This window comes from Mesoplodon bidens (assembly GCF_964165515.1).
Source record: "Mesoplodon bidens genome assembly, chromosome: 9".
Taxonomy (NCBI): Eukaryota; Metazoa; Chordata; class Mammalia; order Artiodactyla; family Ziphiidae; genus Mesoplodon; species Mesoplodon bidens.
The window spans coordinates 48,641,852-48,661,699 of NC_138166.1; the positions used below are offsets into that span (position 1 = coordinate 48,641,852).

The window sequence follows — 19,848 nt, forward strand, 5'->3', positions numbered from 1 at the left end:
TATAAATTTATTTTATTTTATTTTTATTTTTGGCTGTGTTGGGTCTTCGTTGCTGTGCTCAGGCTTTCTCTAGTTGCGGTGAGCGGGGGCTCCTCTTCGTTGCAGTGTGTGGGCTTCTCATCGCGGTGGCTTCTCTTGTTGGGAGCACGTGCTCTAGGCACGTGGGCTTCAGTAGTTGTGGCTTGCGGGCTCTAGAGCACAGGCTCAGTAGTTGTGGCGCACGGGCTTAGTTGCTCCATAGCATGTGGGATGGGATCTTCCCAGACCAGGGCTCAAATCCGTGGCCCCTGCATTGGCAGGTGGATGCTTAACCACTGTGCCACCAGGGAAGCCCTTGACTTAAATTTTTTTACCTGTAACGCGGTTCTCCACATTGTATGTGTGTAAAGGACTCAGTAAATGCGTTTTACCTAAAGGGAAATTGAGTTGTTCAAATTGGAAGAAAAAATCCTTCGTAAGGAACAAATTTTATTCAGAGTACCCAGTGCCTAAGATTGTGAGTCACCATGTTTTGTTAACATTGCTTGAGAGCCTTGAACTTGATAATATACTCCCATCCCATCTGTTTACATATATTTCAAAGTTTGAAAACATGTGGCTATGGTCATAAAGGTAAAGATCATCCTCCTTTCACTTCATAAAAATTTTAAATTTCTGCCTATCAAAAAGCTAGCCTATCACAATAGCTGCAAATCAAAAAAAGCTGCATGTCAAAGATCTGGGAAAACAGCAGATTATGAAAAATGTATTTTAGCATGTATAGCATAGAATTATAATTGTTATACACGGCCTCGTACAAAATTATTTTTTTGAAAAGCCAACATGTTGAAACTTACTGGCTCTATAAAAGAAACAATAAATACACGTTTTTTTGACTTACAAGGCAAATCCAGTATCTACTTCTCTTGAGTAGTGTGTTTGCATTTTATTTATTAACTTATTTATTTTTCCCGTTTTATTGTGATATAATTGATGATATAACATTGGATAAGTTTAAGGTGTACAGCATCAAGATTTGATATAAGTATATATTGCAAAATGATCACCACAGTAACTTTAGTTAACCTCCGACACCTCACATAGATACAATTTTTTTTCTTGTGATGAGAACTTTTAAGAACTACTCTCTTAGCAACTTTCAAATATACAGTTGCTTCTGTTTTTAAACTGGTATCATTCATTCTGCAGATAGGCTCCCTGAGAACAGTGAGAGAGACTGGGTTCAAGGAGAACAATCAAGGGGCTGTTGCTTCACTCCCTGTGGAAAGTGACAGTGACTAGAACTGGGTGGTAGTGGGATGGAACAAAGTGGACAGGTGTGTATGAGAGTTCTTTCAGGGTAAATGTCAGAGACTGATGATAGATTGAATGTGTAGGGAAAAGGACAGGAGTCAAAGATGATGGTGCTTGAGCATCTGGCCATGCCAATCACCAAGAGAGAAGATGATGGAAGGAGCAACAGGTGGAGGTGGGGTGGGGTAATGATGAGCTCAGTTCGGAACATATTAAGTTTGTGAAGCTTCTGGATCATCCAAGTAGAGAAGAAAGTAGTTTGGCAGTATGTGTCAACTGTCATAAAAATGTTTCCACTTCTAGGCATCTCTTTTAAGATAGTAACATTAAAGAATATGCACAGAGATAGTCTTTACAATATTATTTATAACATCAAAAAATGAGAAGCAACTTACGTGTCCAACTCTGAAATAATTACTGAATAAATCGTGTGCACTTAAAAATTATACTTCTATAAAAATATAATTACAAAGACTGTACAATATGGTAAATGCTTATGACGCATTAAGTGAAAAAGCAGGATACAAAATTATATTTTAGAGATTGATTGCAATTAGGCTAAAATATATGCACTTGAAAAGTATTCTGCAAGGTACATTGGAAAATGAAAATCGTGATCTTGGTATTAGAAATTAATTGTTTTTATGTCCCACGTTTTATGTAATGTTTTTATATTGCTTTTATTATTTGAGGAAAAAAATAAAACATTTCAAAGCACCCAAAACATATGCTTATGCCTATTTATGTTATCTTGAAGTGAATTAATTTAAAATCTTACTAATTATAAATGCAAATCAATGTTATGTAAAAGCAAGAGAACTTCTAACAGTTTTAAAAATATTTATTTTATTTCTGTATTTACAAATATATTTCACAGTTATCAAGGAAAAATATGGTCTTTGCTAAGCAGTTAATAAGGGGATAGAAATTGGCTTTATATGAAGCTTAAAAGTTAACAAATTGTTGTAAATGGAATATATTTCTTTTTAAAAAATTTTTATTGTAGTGTAGTTGATTTACAATGTTGTGTTAGTTTCTGCTGTACAGCAAAGTGAATCAGTTATACGTATACATATATCCACTCTTTTTTAGATTCGTTTCCCACATGGGTCATTACAGAGTATTGAGAAGAGTTCCCTGCGCTATACAGTAGGCCCTTATTAGTTATCTATTTTTTATATACTAGTGTATATATGTCAATCCCAATCTCCCAGTTTATCCCTTCCCCCCACCCCATCCCCTTTCCGCCTTGGTAACCATACATAAGCTTGTATTCTACAAGTCTACAAGTCTACAAGTCTACAAGTCTATCTGTGACTCTTTTTCCGTTTTGTAAATAAATTCATTTGTACCGTTTTTTTAGATTCCACATATAAATGATATCATATGATATTTGTCTTTCTCTGTATGACTTACTTCACTCAGTATGACAATCTCTAGGTCCATCCATGTTGCTGCAAATGGCATTATTTTGTTCTTTTTTATGGCTGAGTAATATTCCTGTAAATGGAATGTGTTTCTATTCACTAATTATCAAAATTCTTTACCAGTGGTTTCTTTTTTTTTTTTTTTTTTGCGGTATGCAGGCCTCTCACTGTTGTGGCCTCTCCCATTGCGGAGCACAGGCTCCAGATGCACAGGCTCAGCGGCCGTGGCTCACGGGCCTAGCCGCTCCGCGGCATGTGGGATCCTCCCGGACCAGGGCACGAACCCGTGTCCCCTGCATCGGCAGGCAGACTCTTAACCACTGCGCCACCAGGGAAGCCCCACCAGTGGTTTCTTATATCTACTTTTTCTGAACTTATAAATGTTTATCTTGATTTTAAATTTCAATCCATTATATACTATTTGTCTCCCAAAGACACCATAGTTTTTAAAAAATTTTTCAAATTAAGTCCAAATACAAAATTGACATAAAGAGCAATCAAATGAATCTGTGTAATGGTACTCTGGGACACAGTTGTCAATTAAGTGTGTGACTTCATACTTACATACCTTTGAATTTTTGTGCCATACTTTTATTTCATTTCATTTCTTTAAAAAACAGCTTTTTTATTGAGATATACTTTACATACTATACAATTCACCTATTTAAAGTATATATAACTCAATGGGTTTAGTTTATTGACAAAATTGTACAGTCATTACCACAGTCAATTTTAGAGCATTTTTATCCTCCCAACATTCCCCTCTCACACCCATTAACAGTCACCACCACCACAATCCCCAGCCCTAGGCAACCACCATTTATTTACTTGCTGTCTATAAATTTTCAAATTCTGGACATTTTCATATCAATGGAATCATACAATATGTGGTCTTTTGTGACCAACTTCTGCCACTTAGCATATTGTTTTCAAGGTTCATCCATGTTGTAGCGTGTACAGTACTTCATTCCATTTTATGGCTGAGTAAAGTATGGATACTTTACTTTTTATCCATTCATTAGTTGATGAGCATTTGGATTGTTTCCACTTTTTGACTATTAAGAAGAATGTTGCTGTGAACATTTATGTACAAGCTTTTTGGTAGGCATATATTTAAGTTTCTCTTAGGGTATATACTTAGGAGTGGAATTGCTGAGATATATTGTAACTCTGTATTTAACCTCTTGAACTGCCAGGCTGTCTTCCAAGCAGTTGCACCATTTTCCATTCCCACCAGCAGAGTAGGAGAGTTCCAGTTTCTCCCCATCCTTGCTAGCACTTCCTACTATCTGTCTTTTTCATTGTAGCCATTCTAATGGGTGTGAAGTGGTATCTCATTGTGGTTTTGATTTCTATTTTGCTGATGGCTAATGATGTTGAGCATCTTTTCATGCACTTATTGGACATTTGTATGTCATCTTTGGAGAAATATCAGTTCAGATCCTTTGTCATTCTGAAATTGGATTATCTGTCTCTTTGTTATGGAATTGTTAGAGTCTTTTATATGTTGTAGGTATAAGTTGCTTATTAGACATATGACTTGTAAAGATTTTCTTTTGTTCTGTGGGTTGCCGTTTCACTTTCTTGATGATGTCCTTTGAAGCACAAAGTTTTAAAATTTGATAGAATCCAATTTATCTATTTTTTCCTGTTATTGCTGGAACTTTTGGTGTCATATCGAAGAAACTGTTGCTTAATTCAAGGTCATTAAAAATTGTGTCTGCTTTCTTCTCAGTTTAATAGTTTTAGCTCTTACATTTAAGTCTTTGATTTTTTTGAGTAAATTTTTATATGGTGTGAGATGGGAGTCCATCTTCTTTTTTTTGCATGTGGATATCCAGTTGTTTTGGTACCATTTGTTGTAAAACTATTCTTTCCCCCATTGAATTGTCTTGGCACCTGTGACAAAATCAATTTACTAAAGATTTTATTTTTGGACTCTGAATTCTATTCCACTGATCTACATGCCAAGCCTTAACGATAGTACCACACTATCTTCATTACTACTGCTTTATAGTAAGTTTTGAAGTTGGTAATTGTGAGTCTTCCAACTTTGTTTTTCTTTTTCAAGAATTTTGTGTGTGGGTGGGTCCCTTGAATTTCCATATGAATTTTAAGATCAGTTTGTCAGTTTCTGCAAAGAAGACAGCTGGAATTTTGATGGGTTTATTCCATTTTGTAAGTAGTTATAGCATTGTCATTAGGAAAAGAAATAATATTTATTTAGAGTAATTTCCTGCTTTTCCCTTTTCTTTTGGAAAAAAACTATGAAATTTCTACCTTCTTAAACTGCTCCAAGATTATTTAAATGCTATTATCACTATCTTCACTTTTATTGTGAAACTCTTACTGGCAAATTGAATAGGGTTCTTTTCCCCTAGTTGCCAAGATACACATCAAGAAAATACATTTTGTTTGCCTAATTTGTATTTACCAAAAAATAGTTTTTCTTTTATATTAGCTTCTTAAAGATTGAGGGACCTTATAATGAGGAACCTAACAGTAGGGGTCTCTGCAGTAGGAAAGCTGATGAACAAAACTCTAGGTAGAATGGAGAAGTCTGCCTACAGCTCCACACCTCCAGGATGTAATATCACAGTATTATTAAAAATGAAATCAGATGAATAATGATAATTATTTTAGTGATAAAATTATTTTCTAAACAACTTACTTTAAGAATATTTTTGAATGTAGTCTACCAAATATTGTAATCGAAATATGATACATGATTATTTTGAATTAAATAGGGTGAAAAAATTTTTAGAAATTAACAGGGAATCAAGAGAGTGTCTCGTACACCAAAGCACCCAGTAAATATTGGTTGAATAAAGGAAAGAATGAAAAGAAGCCCCTACATGAATCACTGCTTTTAAAGCCCAGGCCCCTACCTTAGGGATGATTGTAGATAATCCCTCAATTCAAAAGGATAAATCCTGCTTTCAGGGTAGATTGTTTTTCAGTGTTTCCAATTTTCTTAAAGGATAACCTGAGTGTTTCACATTTTTGCAGCGTTTATGTCATGGTTGGTGCTGACGTCCCATTTTCTTCTTGTTTACGAGAAGTTGAAAATCCGCAGAATCAATTGAGATGCAGTCAAGAAATGGAGCCTGTAATAACATGTGATAAAAAATTTCGTACTCAATTTTACATCGACTGGTGCAAAATTTCGTTGGTGAGTCTTTATTTTGTTTTTGCAAATGTAATTAGAAGTGATGTGGCTGGAGATAGCATTTGACTAAAACCTGAATTGCTTTTAGGAACAAATCCTGGGTTTACTTTGTTAACTGCCGTTGACTTCCCTTGACTTTAAGGATTTGGCAAGTCCGTTGAAAGTGCATCCATTTAAGAAATAGTACCTCCACTTTTGTACTCAGTCTACTCTTGATTAGTTGTGGGGGCCAGATTACCTTGGCAGGTGGTCCAAGTGTTCCCCCTGGACATCCAGGTGGCTGCTAAGTCAAGATAGATTTTGGAGTCAGTGTGACATGTGCAGGAAGCCTCAGATATGCTGCCACTGTCCCACTTGGGAAGGGGAGACTGGAGTGCAATCACAAATCTGAAATAAAGCGATATTGTGCTATGATTCAATGTCCTAGAAACGCAGATTGTAGGGAGAGACCAAGGAATGAAAGGAAAAGCAGAGAAAATTTAGACTCTTACCCCCAGCCCCGTAAATATTAAATATTTCTTTCTAAATCACTTTTTTTTTTAGCATGCTCAAGGACTTAGGAACATATGGGTAAGATTTCCTATATGTGAAAGGTATATATGATATTTTATATATAATTTATATTAATTTTTTTGATCCTCCTTTCTGGAAGATAGGAAGGTTGTTCCACTTCTCTAGCGACCTTTAGATTTAACTTCTGTCAACTCTTGATGATTGGTGGTGAGTGAATTAGGTCTAAGTTTAAAGTTGACATTTGAACAAATATCAACACATAAACACAACTGTCACTTCATGTCGTAGAGAACCAGCGGCAGGCACTTTTCCCAGATCCAGGATGGGAGAACACACTGCTCACACTGTGGCACTTAGCACCTGTGGCCCTTGGCCCCAGGCTCCTCTTTCCATGTTGCTGTGTCTTAGGAAAATAATGGTCTTTCCCTATCTTCTCAAATCAAGTAAAATTATCCAGATGCTGTGGTTTATGTGTATTATTTACAAAGCTCAATATTTCAGTCATCATGCTAACCATACAAGGGTGCAGAAGACTGAGTGGCTGCAATCATAACTTAAATAGATGCCTCTCACCAGAGCCAGTAGGCAGCAGGCCCTGACAACACCATTTTATTTGTGCTTGTGCTGTACAGTGTTCATGTTTAGGAAAATTATCTAAATTTCTAAAGGTTTAAAAATGACTTCTGCTTTGAAGATTTTAATTTCTGGGTTAAGCCTTCATAAAGAGAAAGGTTGGGAATTTTCATTTTTTCCTTTTACTTGTATTTCTTTATAGGTCACATCTTACCACAGAAGATTTCAGGAGGTTTAAATTAAAGGGTCAGACAATAAACATAATATATAAAATATAAAAGAACTGGAAAATCGGGACCTAAACTTTACCAAAACATAAGCCTAAGGTCAAGTTTGACAATAAGCCTCCTAATGTCCCAGATTAAATGAGGAAATTCATCTGTTATTTGGGTCTCATTCTTAAAGGAGGTAGAGCCTCAATTTCTGGGCAGAAGATGAAGTTTTTACTAGCACTGTATCATTAACAAAATTCTTCCAGTGAAGTTTTATGGGAGAGGATACTGAGAAATGCCACAGATAATTCTCCCCAACATCCTTTTAAGGGGCGAGCAAATGTAGTAACAAGTTTCACATGGCTGTTTTTGTAGTGGCCTTCAGTAAAAACCTTAGCATAATTAAATGCAACATAGTGAAAGCAGTTCAATTACTGTGGAGGTAAATTAATATAGTCCAAGTGTTGTACATTTTTTGAGCCTGGAATAGAATTTATTGAAACTGTAGCATTGGATGGGTTACCTGTTCCTTAAACTATCTTTCCTAAAAACTACTTCTGTCAGCTGGATGGCAGAAAGATCAAGGTTGTAGTCACTTAGAAATTGTCTCTCTCTCCCTTTTTTTTTTTCTCTTTTACTAACCTTAGAAACCATACTCACATACTGGTTGTCAGCCAGTTCACAGTTTGTAACATCTGCACTAGAGATTTGTCACTAGGAAACAAGAAATATACAGAGTGGTGTGAAGGACTTCTGCTTTGGAGGAAGTAAACTGAAAAACAACAACTGTACACACACACACACCTACACATGCACACATATTTGTTATATTTGTATACATTTATGTATGTATATATGTTGTGGGAAGGACCTAGAAAGTAGGCCAATATACACCCTTTACTTTATTACTTTTATGCATTACTTCTTCCTAGTTTCCATAAATAATTGCAAGTTCAAGGTGATAAAGTAATTGGAAAAGATTGCTTTTTAGAAATTAGTCAAAGACTGTCTTGATATGTCTAGATCTTAAACTCTCATAATATTTGCAACTATTAATTTGATGTGTAATTGTCTTCTTTTGTGTCAGGTTGATAAAACAAAGCAAGTGTCCACCTATCAGGAAGTGATTCGTGGAGAAGGGATTTTACCTGATGGTGGAGAATACAAACCCCCTTCCGATTCTTTGAAAAGCAGAGACTATTACACGGATTTCCTAATTACACTGGCTGTGCCCTCGGCAGTAGCATTGGTCCTTTTTCTAATACTTGCTTATATCATGTGCTGCCGACGGGAAGGAGTGTGAGTACTTTAAAGCACTAATAAAAAATTATAGAGCTACTAAGATAACATATAAGATTCCATTAAAAGCCAAGTTTCATTTAGTGCATAAAACACTTTATAAATGAATTGAAATTGTGTTCAAGTCAAACTACAGTACTTTATTCCTTTAAAATGAAGTAAAATAGTTTTGAGTCTAGTAAATTAAATTAGAGGTTATAATTACTTTATTCAAAAATTATTAAGGCTAGATGTAAATTCTTGCAGGCAAAACAGTCCCAAGAATAACTGAGGCTAGATATTTTGGTTATACAAGCCATCCTGTGTAAGCAGAGACTGCGGAATCTATTGACATGGTAATTGCACTTTAAATAAATAAATTGTCTCAGTCAGTTTGATCAGAAATGATGGTCAGAATTTTTCTTGAAATTGTTCTGCTATCAAACAGGGCTATACCACCTAAATGTTTAAAGGTATATATAGATATATAAAAACTTAAGAGTAAATTAATGAAAATAAGATGATAATTTGAGTAATGAGTCTTCACTTCATGAATAGTTAGTACTTTCTGGACATCTATGTCAATTAAAATAATCTCCCGAGATTATCTGGAAGTCAGGGTAACAAAACAAAGGATAAAAAATTAATAAAGCAGCAAGTAACAAATTCTTCCATTTTTACATGTAGCCTGATTTCATTATGTCATAGAACTTATTTCCAAGAGCTTGATTCTTAATCTCCATTTTTTTTTTTCATTTTTTTCTGTGCATTTCTCACCAGTATTCCATCTCTGTGTGTGTACTCATCCAAGTAACATCATAAACCTGGTGGCAAATGCTGCCTGGTTGCGTTTAATAGTAACAGTGTCAGCATTTCCACCTCGTGCAAGATCCATGAGCATATAGTCTTAATGTTCCAAATATCAATGCTATTATTTAATTCATAAATTTTGTTTTGTTTCTAGGGAAAAGAGAAACATGCAAACACCAGAGTAAGTGTCTTCTTCCTGTTATTTTCTTTATCATTTCTTTTTCATTTCTCAGTTGCTTGTCATGCTCCATACATGTGTGTCATGCTTTTTTTTTTTCCATTCATCATCTTTCATAGTTTATTTCATAAACGTGAAAGCTGCTTTCTAAATAGAGATATTTAGGAGGGGTGAGACTAAAAATAAAAAGTGTGTGAAAACTAAGATTATATAGATAAAAATTAAAACTAAAATATTTCAGATTCAGACTATTAACTTGCCATTTATATTATGTGATTTCCCAATCTGCATTTCTATAAACCAGAGAACAGATGAAAAGACCTTTCATACACGTTTTCCTGAATCTACAGTAATAACCTACCATAAAATGAAACTTATGTGAGTATTTATAAATGCCCCATCAGAAGCAACAATATAAAAGCTATGGTAGTTTTATCTTAATCGTAGAAATTAAATAGAATAGTAGTTTGCTACCTAGGGCTGTAATAGTAACACAATGCTTTATAGCTTACTTTAATGAGAGATGCATTTATTTAAAAGTTAGTTTCTAATTTTCAGTTTTGTTATGTTAAAAGTATATGAAATGTATCTTTTTCTGAAATAACTTGTAGAATGCCCAAAGTTAAATAATGTCTTCTTATTTTAAAAAGAAAAAAAGATTTCGTAACTTTTTCAAACTGATGACCTGTGGGGCTAATATGTGATTTTAAATATATGTGGTTTTATTTCTTTTTGACCTAGCATCCAACTGGTCCATCATAGTGCTATTCAGAAATCTACCAAAGAACTTCGTGACATGTCCAAGAATAGAGAGATAGCATGGCCCCTGTCAACACTTCCTGTGTTTCACCCTGTGACTGGGGAAATCATACCTCCTCTACACGCAGACAATTATGAGAGCACTAATATGCCATTGATGCAAACACAGCAGTAAGTATCCACTTGGAACCGTAATTACTATTATTATTTTTATTTTTATTTTTTTGGCTGCGTTGGGTCTTCGTTGCTGCGTGCGGCATTTCTCTAGTTGTGGCGAGCTGGGGCTACTCTTCATTATGGTGTGCAGGCTTATTGCGGTGGCTTCTCTTGTTGCGGAGCACGAGCTCTAGGCATGCGGGCTTCAGTAGTTGTGGCGTGTGGGCTCAGTAGATGTGGCTCGCGGGCTCTAGAGCACAGGCTCAGTAGTTGTGGCGCATGGGCTTAGTTGCTCCGCGGCATGTGGGATCTTCCCGGACCAGGGCTCGAATCCGTGTCCCTTGCATTGGCAGGCGGATTCTTGACCACTGTGCCACTAGGGAAGCCCCTGGAACCGTAATTATTAATGCATGAATATATCTACTTAATGTCTTTCAAGACCAGACATCTTCATTGTTGTTGCATTTGTTTATTTGTTTATAACTGGAGGAGAAAATAGCAAAATACTGATAGTATTAGCACCAACCCCATGGTGCTAATCCAAATAAATAGAATTACTTTCAGGAAATGCTTTTTTTCCTTCACTAATCCAAACAAGATGACATTCACCTTAATATTTAAGAAACTGGCACTGCTAATAAACTAACATATGCTTGCTCAAAGATGAGTTAACTGTGAAAAGAAAGGCATGTCCTAAAGCATAACAAATGGATTATTTTTTAGAACTATTAGAATTGTTTGGTTCTGTTAACCTATTGTTTTTAATGTTATCACCACAGATCTATTTAATCTAAATTTTTTGCCTCAGGGTTTTCAGCGTTTTCTTGTTTGTTTTTTGTCATTTGCTTATATATCAAAATGAGTAGTTCCAATTTTGGCTAGAAACACAATTTATTAGTACAGACCTTCTCTGTAGTGCTAGAAGGACTATGGTTAGAAAGCCTGGGAAGAGGCCTTTGTAAGGGATAGCTGTGGAGGAGATTGGTTGAGGAGACTGGCCAGTTGCTCTTGAGAACCCATGTTATATGTCTAGAAGCTCGGTTTTGGTATAAGGGAATTGTAGGTAAAAGTGTCATTTATTTCTAAGAACATGGCTGTTCTTTTCTTTTCTAACCATATGTTAAAATGCGTTAAATTCAGTTTCCCCAAGGAAGTCACGGTTTGCTTTTGAGATCCTCCTCCTTTTCAGTTTACTTTTGTAAATACAATGGATATACAAAAAAATCTGGCCCTCTCACCCCAACACACACACACACACACACACACACACACACACACACACACGTTAGGATATGATATAAAAGTAACCTCTTACTGATTAAAGATTTATTTGGGAACCATATTGGGTACATTTTTCCATTGCAAATGCTTATTTTGCAACCGTGTAAAGAGCATGTGGTAATCTGAAGATTAAACAGTAATTAATAAGAGTATTATAGACAGTCAGACTATAAGTTTGTCCAAAATAGCTTGGCAATCTAAAAATATTGTGAAAGAGCGCCCAGCTAGCTCGGTAGAGAGTGAGACTCTTAAAAGTATTATGAATATTTTCCTGAAGTCCTCTAACAATACGTACTTACTGTTGGACAGACCAAGGTATGTGTTTGTGTGCATGTATGTGTGTGTGTTTGTGTGTAATTGATTCAAGTTCCATTAGCAGTAGGGAAAATTGCATACATTTAAAATTTTGAGTTTTGGAAACAATATTCTATCAGGGATGTAAATATTAAAGTCTCACAAAATTGAGTTGTACTGAATGGAACTGATGGATTTCTATGTCCTCTGATGGTTAGAGGGTCATCATGAAACCTACTTTACCAGGATTATTAGATACTGATGAGAAAAATTAGGAAAATTTCAAGAGTATTGTAATAGTTCACAATTTAACAATCTCTCCTGTCTTTTTTTAGATGAAAATTATGAACAGCCTTATTCATTTTCAAAATGAAAATAATTAAAGAATTCTTTAAGGCTTCCATTTCTTATGTTCTTTACCCAAGAATGCTAGTGAAATGTCGATATTTATTCTTCAAAGGTTGATATATATTTTCGGGCTTCCCTGGTGGCGCAGTGGTTGAGAGTCTGCCTGCCGATGCAGGGGACACGGGTTCATGCCCTGGTCCGTGAGGATCCCACATGCCGTGGAGCGGCTGGGCCCGTGAGCCATGGCTATTGAGCCTGCGCGTCCGGAGCCTGTGCTCTGCGATGGGAGAGGCCACAAAGGTGAGAGGCCCGCGTATAGCAAAAAAAAAAAAAAAAAAAAGGTTGATATATATTTTCAAAAATGAAATGGTCAAATACATTTGAGAAACAGGATATTTTGTTTTTTTTGTGTTTAAACTACAAGAGTTCTCAGAGCCTTTGGTGTGTTGATGATATGCTTTGTGAAAAGCATGGAAAAGTTCGGAAGAGGTTAACTATTTAAAGAACACAGTTTGGGAAATCTTCTATTGACAAAATAACAATGCTATCAAATTTTAGAGGAGAGAAATATTCATTATAATGAATAGGGGAACTTGAAAATGTTTTTAAGTCAGTAAAACTTTAAGGGAGGAAAAAAAGCCTGGGTCACTTTTTTTTTTTTTTTTTTTTTTTTTTTTTTGCGGTACACGGGCCTCTCACTGTTGTGGCCTCGCCCGTTGCGGAGCACAGGCTCCGGACGCGCAGGCTCAGTGGCCATGGCTCACGGGCCCAGCTGCTCCGCGGCATGTGGGATCTTCCGGGACAGGGGCACGAACCCGTGTCCTCTGCATCGGCAGGTGGACTCTCAACCACTGCGCCACCAGGGAAGCCCGCCTGGTCACTTTTTAGATATGCTTTCTGACCATATTTGTTGGGAATAAGGATAACTCTTTAAATTTTATTTTGATTCTATGTTACTAGGACTTTGCAATTTTGCTACTAATGTACAAGCAAAATAAAATTTCCTATCTAGTTTATAACTAAATGTATCTTCCTGGTCCTTCCATAACCCCATCAAGACTGTCCTTATGTTGATCAGATCTCTCTGTTTGCAAATGCAATAGGTTATTTTATTGAACTTACAACAATTTGACCATACATGTATTTTTAAGTCCAGAAAACCTTTATATTATTCAGATTTCTGCTAATGGAAAAAGTCCATTAACTAGCACTTCTATATAAATAGGATACATAGATAATTGATGATGTTCACAATGATTATTCTGAGGCACTGCAAGATCATCAAGTGTGTCTGACTCATCAGAGGAAAATTAAACTACATTCAATGTAGTTTCAGTGTTGAGTTTATATTATCTTTCTTTTATTCTTGGAAATGGATAATATGTGCACGGTCTCTATGGTAACTCCCTATAAGCCAAAATATGTGATTAACCTCATTTTCCAACCATGCCAGATAGTAGAGAATTTATTGTTTCAGGTTCATCACAACCGTCCTTTACGCAAATTCAGCTTTTACTCCTTCCCTGTTTTTGAAGGTTTATTTCAGCCCAAGTACACACATACATAAATATTTTGGTCATTTGGATCGAATTGAATTCTCATTGTTAAAATGAGATATTAGATGAGGTATTACAGTACTTGATAACCAGGTATATCCTTGGATAATGCTGCCTGTTTTTTATTAATTAACCCTCTCTAAAAGGGCATGCATCTTCATATATTCATACTAACTGTACTGAATTTATCATTAATAAATAATGTGGCTAGCTACATTATTTTGTGTTTATTCTTCAGACTTGACATCAGAAATATTCAGGCATAATAGGGCTGAAAGTTTATGTTGGCTTCTAACTAAGACTCAGGAACATTCAAAGCTTTCCTTCAAAGCTGCATAGAAACTTGTTTGGGTCTTTTTTTTTTTTTTTTTTTGCGATACGCGGGCCTCTCACTGTTGGGGCCCCTCCCGTTGCGGAGCACAGGCTCCGGATGCGCAGGCTCAGCGGCCATGGCTCACGGGCCCAGCCACTCCGCGGCATGTGGGATCTTCCCGGACTGGGGCACAAACCTATGTCCCCTGCATCGGCAGGCGGACTCTCAACCACTGCACCACCAGGAAGCCCCTGGGTCTCTTAAAGAAGTCAGTCCACGAGATATAGCGAACCTCGTATAGTGAAATGGTCTATAGAACTCGTAACAGTTGTGTAACGGGAGGCTGCCACACTTATTTATCAATTACACAATAATCTTTTCTTTTTGGTAGAATGCTTCATAGGACTCCAGACTGGCACCTTGAATTAGACAGTAAAAAAATGTTTAATCATTTGCAGATGATAAAATCGAGATATGGATAAGAGACCTAAATTAGGTCAAAACTGAGATTAGGTTATTTACCAATCTTGATATCAAGTCAGGGATAGATAATGTGGTCATTGACCTCGAAGGATTTCTGATTCAGGTTATGGGCAAGGTGATTGAACAGTTAGTGGAAAGGGAAACTGGAGCAGGCCCAGGAGAGGGGACACCTGCTAGAAAGGGAGGATTTCATTTTGTACAGTGTTCCTTCTAATTTTCAGATTAGAGAGACGATATAGACAGACTTTAAAAATTATCACATAATATAAAAATATAAGGCAAATTAATTTTGATCTTTGCTAACATATTTATTGTTTCATAAACTTTTTTAAAAATAAATTTATTTATTTTTAATTTTGGCTGTGTTGGGTCTTCGTTGCTGTGCACGGGCTTTCTCTAGTTGCAGCGAGCGGGGGCTGCTCTTCGTTGTGGTGCACAGGCTTCTCATTGTGGTGGCTTCTCTTGTTGTGGAGCATGGGCCCTAGGTGCGTGGGCTTCAGTAGTTGTGGAACACGGGCTCAGTAGTTGTGGCTCATGGGCTCTAGAGCGCAGGCTCAGTAGTTATGGCGCACGGGCTTAGTTGCTCCGCGGCATGTGGGATCTTCCCGGACCAGGGCTCGAACCCGTGTCCCCTGCATTGGCAGGTGGATTCTTAACCAGTGCGCCACCAGGGAAGCTCTCATAAATTTTTTAATTTTGGAATGATTATCAAGCTACAGAAAAGTTACAAAGATAATACAGAGTTCCCAGAGATTCCCCCACCCCATTTCTCCCATCGTTAACATCGTACAGTCCCTTAGTTTGTCACAACTAAGAAACCAATGTTGGTGCTTTACTATCAGCCAGACTTCAGATTTTTTTTTTTTTTTTCAGATTTCACTAGTTTTCCCCCCCAATGTCCTTCTTCTGCTCCAAGATGCTGTCTAGGACACAATAATTGGCATATCTTTTTAGTCTCTTCTGCTCTAGGCAGTTTCTTAGACCGTCCTTGCTTCCCATGACCTTGACAGTCTTGAGAAGCACTAGCCATGTCTTCTGTAGAGTGTCCCCCATCCCATAGTATAGTCAGGCTGTCTGCATCTGTACTTAATCTGTCATCTTTGTAGCTCAGTGAATACATGTTACCGTTAATAAGAAGAAGAATTTTTGCCTCTATAGGCAGTCCCCTGACTTATTACAATTCATTGCTAGAAATCACATGCTAAAGTAATTCTTAAAAGTAAATTTGCTTTGCCCGAAGAATCATTGTTGTGATTAGAGGTTACGTTTTTGACCAAAGATGTAACATCAAAAATATAATACAGATTTGACTGATATACTTCAAAGATAAGCTTTTGTAATGATTTAAATTAAGAAAGTCAAATTCCATGGCATAGAATTTTAGGTCCTAAAAGAAATGTTGAGAGATAGTAGTCTAGCCTGGTTATTCCCAAACCAAGTTGCACGTTACACTCCCCTGTGAGGCTTTTGCAATACAGATCCCAGGGCCCTACTTCTGGGAGTTTGGAAGCTGGTGGACGTATGTATTATGGTGGAGCAGGAAAAAAACACTGGGAATCCCAGCTTCAAATACTTAAAGAACCTACGTTTTAGGATTCAGTATTTCTAGTATTTCTGTTGTGGAGGGAGGGGGGGAAGTTTTAAAGGGGGAACAGTTTCTCCTAATTCCCCCTGAGGGGTCTGTGCAAAAGAAAATGTGAAAGGGGACAGTCCAGAGTGCTGGGCTTTGTGCCTCTAGATTTTCACACTTCCTTAAACTGCCGAGGAGGGTGGTGTGGAGAAGTGAGAGATTAGTGCTGATTAGAAAATGATATCTGAATGGGACAGAGAAACGGTAAACCTTGAAAAGATAAAAACTGTGCTGTGATAAAAACTGGAAACTGTGCTCATTTTGCGATTTCATGTGAAGTATTGACTGGAGGATCCCAAATATTCAATTTTCTAAAAACTAATTTATTCTTTAATTTGTAGTGTATTATGTGGCCTTTTAGGGGGTAGATCTGCCTCTTCATTATTCTTTTTTTTAATCCCAACATCAGTATCGATTGATCTTTCCTGAGTGGGAGGCATCGTCAATGAGGAATTTATATAAGGAATAATAGGGGAAAGTACCCAAACATTTTCTAGGAAGATTTTAATTGGCTATACAAAAATTTTCCTTGTTCATTATACTAAACATAACACTTAATCCAGGGTGATTGGGTCTCCCTCAAGACAGGAAGTAGGTTGTGTTTAATCTTTTACAAATTAACAAGTATAAAAGTAGAGTTAAGTCTTCTAATTATAGATATTTAGTAACTAATCACTTTAGCTTTTATCTAAAGTATTTTTCCATTTGTCTTCCCTTGGGTAGTAGTGAGAACCAGCTTCATGGTAAAATTCCATAAATAAAAAATTAGGTCTCAATGAAAGTTAGTATCAGTTGAAGAGACTGTTTCAGGGGATCAAGATAATGATTTCCTGTTGACAAGAAGTGTCGAGCAGCCAAGGATATTCAGAGCCATTGACTTTTTAAAAAAATTCAGCGAGTATACACTATAAGTGATAGATATAGTATCTCTCTGATGGATTTTGGTTCTAGAGATTTGGACTTCTTCAGTTTAAAGCTGTGGTAGGCTTGCTTTCAGCTTTATAAAAGTAGGGAAAAAAAACCTAAAATAAGTGAATTTCTCCTTTCTTCTTTATATTCCATGTATATTCTACATTGATTTTAATTAAAATTAGATCTTGAAATTTAAAATTGTGGTGATGTTTCCAACTTCTTTGTGTCCTTCCTTCTTTGAGCAAAATAATGGCCTGGTTCCTTAGTAAAAGTAGTCATAGGGTCCAAATCAGCATTTTTGTAGAAAAAATTTTGTAGAAAATTCAAGGTTTGGGTAATGTCAATTTTGCTAATAATTGAGAAGTTCCAAAAAGATATTACTATTTCTTATTGTTAAATGAATCCATACTAATTCAAAAGAAGTGTTTTGTGTTCCACATAAGTAAGCTAATGTCATTTGTTTTCAACTCTGGCATGGATTCTGTGGCTTTATACAAATCACTCAACCTTTCTTTGCTTTTGAGTCTTCAAGCAAGTAGGAAAATAATGAGTTGATAATCATCAACCTTACTCATAGAATTACTCTACAGGATATCCAAGAATGTCAAATTACTTTAAAATGGTTGCACAAATAATAAATAATTGTGTACTCCCCCAAATCACTTATTTATTAATTTGCAAATTATTACCTTTGCTTTCTTAAAGGATAGAGTTTGTGCAATAGCTAATTTACTAATTTTCTATTTAAATCCCTGTAGTTAATGGTAGTAAAAATAGAAAAAAATTAATGCTAATAATTTAGAGAATTACAGTTTTTGTAAATCTTTTTTCTACATAATTCAGTTTACGCATAATAATCTTTCCACCAGTCCACTAATAACTTAATTATTCTAAATAGTTTGATGACTTTATAAAGGTCCTTTCTTTGAAGGATTATAGGACTTCTGTTTGAAGTCAACCCCAACTCTCCTGTCTAATTGCCTTTAGCAGCCTGCTTTCACTAAAGATAGAAGTGTTTCCATTTTCTTACTGCATTCTCTGCTCAACTATAGCAAAGTCAGTTGTGCGCATTTTTCTAGTTTGCCTGAAGCAGCGCTCTTATGAGTTATACCTCCCTTCAACCTTTAAATGGAATACATACTTCAAATATGCCCATCATAGGTATATTAACACTCACAGGCTTACTTGTAGCCACAAGTTTGGTCAACCACAAAATCAGTCATGTGTGCGCACCTTGGAGACTCTGGGGATGTTGAATCTCCACGTATTTTTTTGTTGAGCACCTTGTTGCACACATTGTACTTGTATGTAACTCATCTGAATTTCAGTTGAAGTTGTGAGGAGCACATGTACATTGTTCAAACTTAGCAAACTTAATTGGGACACTCACTGCAGATACTTTTAAATCCCTAAACCAGTGTAATACACACAGTTGCTCATACTTCTCCAAATTTCTTGCTCATTTGTGTGGCACTTTCTGAACTAACCATTTCTCTTCAAACCTAACCAAGGCCATTGCTGTTTAGAAAGTTGTAGCAAAAGAGGGAAAAGAAGGCTAGAGAAGAAATGACAGGGTGTAGATTGACTTTGATCCGTGGTTTTAAAACTGTGTTCCACAGAAGGGTCAGGTGGGCTGGCCAGTGAGAGAGGGGGGTCCAGCTACTTCATTCACAGATTGATTTTGAATTTGGTTATCCTGATCTAGGGCTTTTGAAAGGCTTTCTTTGTCCTCTTTGGTATCTTTATTTTGTCAAAATGTATTGATTTAATCCATTAATAGGCCGGGTAGGGCTAGAGATGATAGGAAATGAGGACGTGTGTGTATGTGTGTGTGTGTGTGTGTGCGTGCACGCAAGGTGTGCTGTATTCATTTCTAATGTAGAATAGACCCAAAGTAGTTGTACCTGAAAAGTTAAAAGAAAACTCATATCCCCCTCCCAAATGTCCATGAAATTGTATTTTGACTTTGGTAGTAAAGATGTTTGTTTACCCATCTTTAAATCTGTAACTTAATTTCCTTTCTGTGGTTTGTAAATTAATCTTTTTACTTTCGTGATCAAAAGCACTATAAATACATTGTGTGAAATACTGAAAGAATAAACAAACCAATGAAAGTACTCTTGGAGACCACACAAGGATAAGTAGGGTTGATAGGGGATAGCAAAAAAAGAATGTAATTATTGAGATGAATTATTAAGTAACTTCCTCAAATTGAATTAGAATTGATTTTATTTCCTTAACTATATATTTTAAAAGGAACTGAAACTTAAAAAAAAAAATCACTTGAAGTCATTAACATTCCTATGGATTAGTTTAAGTTTGAACAGTATTTAGTATGTACTGTTTTCGAGTTTAGATCATTGTATTAGGAGCATAATATTTGCCTGGCTGAAATGATTCAGATCAACGCTTTTCAAACTTTGCTTCTTGGAGGTTTCTTACCAATGCCTTAGGGGCCAGCTTGTGAGGCAAAGGAGACAAAGCAGGCGGGATTCCTGGCTCCCTTGTTTCAACCCAGGCAACCTCACATTTATCTCTTTTGTACATCAAGAGTTCTGCTTAGGATTTCAATTAAAAGGAATTCCATTGCTGAAGAGAAACAAAAAACCTTGAAAATCCCTGGCTTGGATCAAGCCCTACTCTGTTGCAAGGGGCTGACTCCT

General features: G+C 36.3%; 1 protein-coding gene across 2 annotated transcripts in view; it reads left to right on the top strand.

Annotated features, from left to right (window-relative positions):
- The window catches only part of SGCE (sarcoglycan epsilon), a 68,818-nt gene that overhangs the window by 44,163 nt on the left and 4,807 nt on the right, over positions 1-19,848 (top strand). Inside the window, exons 7-11 of one of the 2 annotated variants that reach the window (XM_081244299.1) lie at positions 5,730-5,892; positions 8,275-8,486; positions 9,430-9,456; positions 9,760-9,831; positions 10,195-10,383. In XM_081244299.1, coding sequence (XP_081100425.1) covers positions 5,730-5,892; positions 8,275-8,486; positions 9,430-9,456; positions 9,760-9,831; positions 10,195-10,383 — 663 coding nt within the window. The remainder of the gene's footprint in view (positions 1-5,729; positions 5,893-8,274; positions 8,487-9,429; positions 9,457-9,759; positions 9,832-10,194; positions 10,384-19,848) is intronic. The other variant, XM_081244298.1, reaches the window with a different exon arrangement.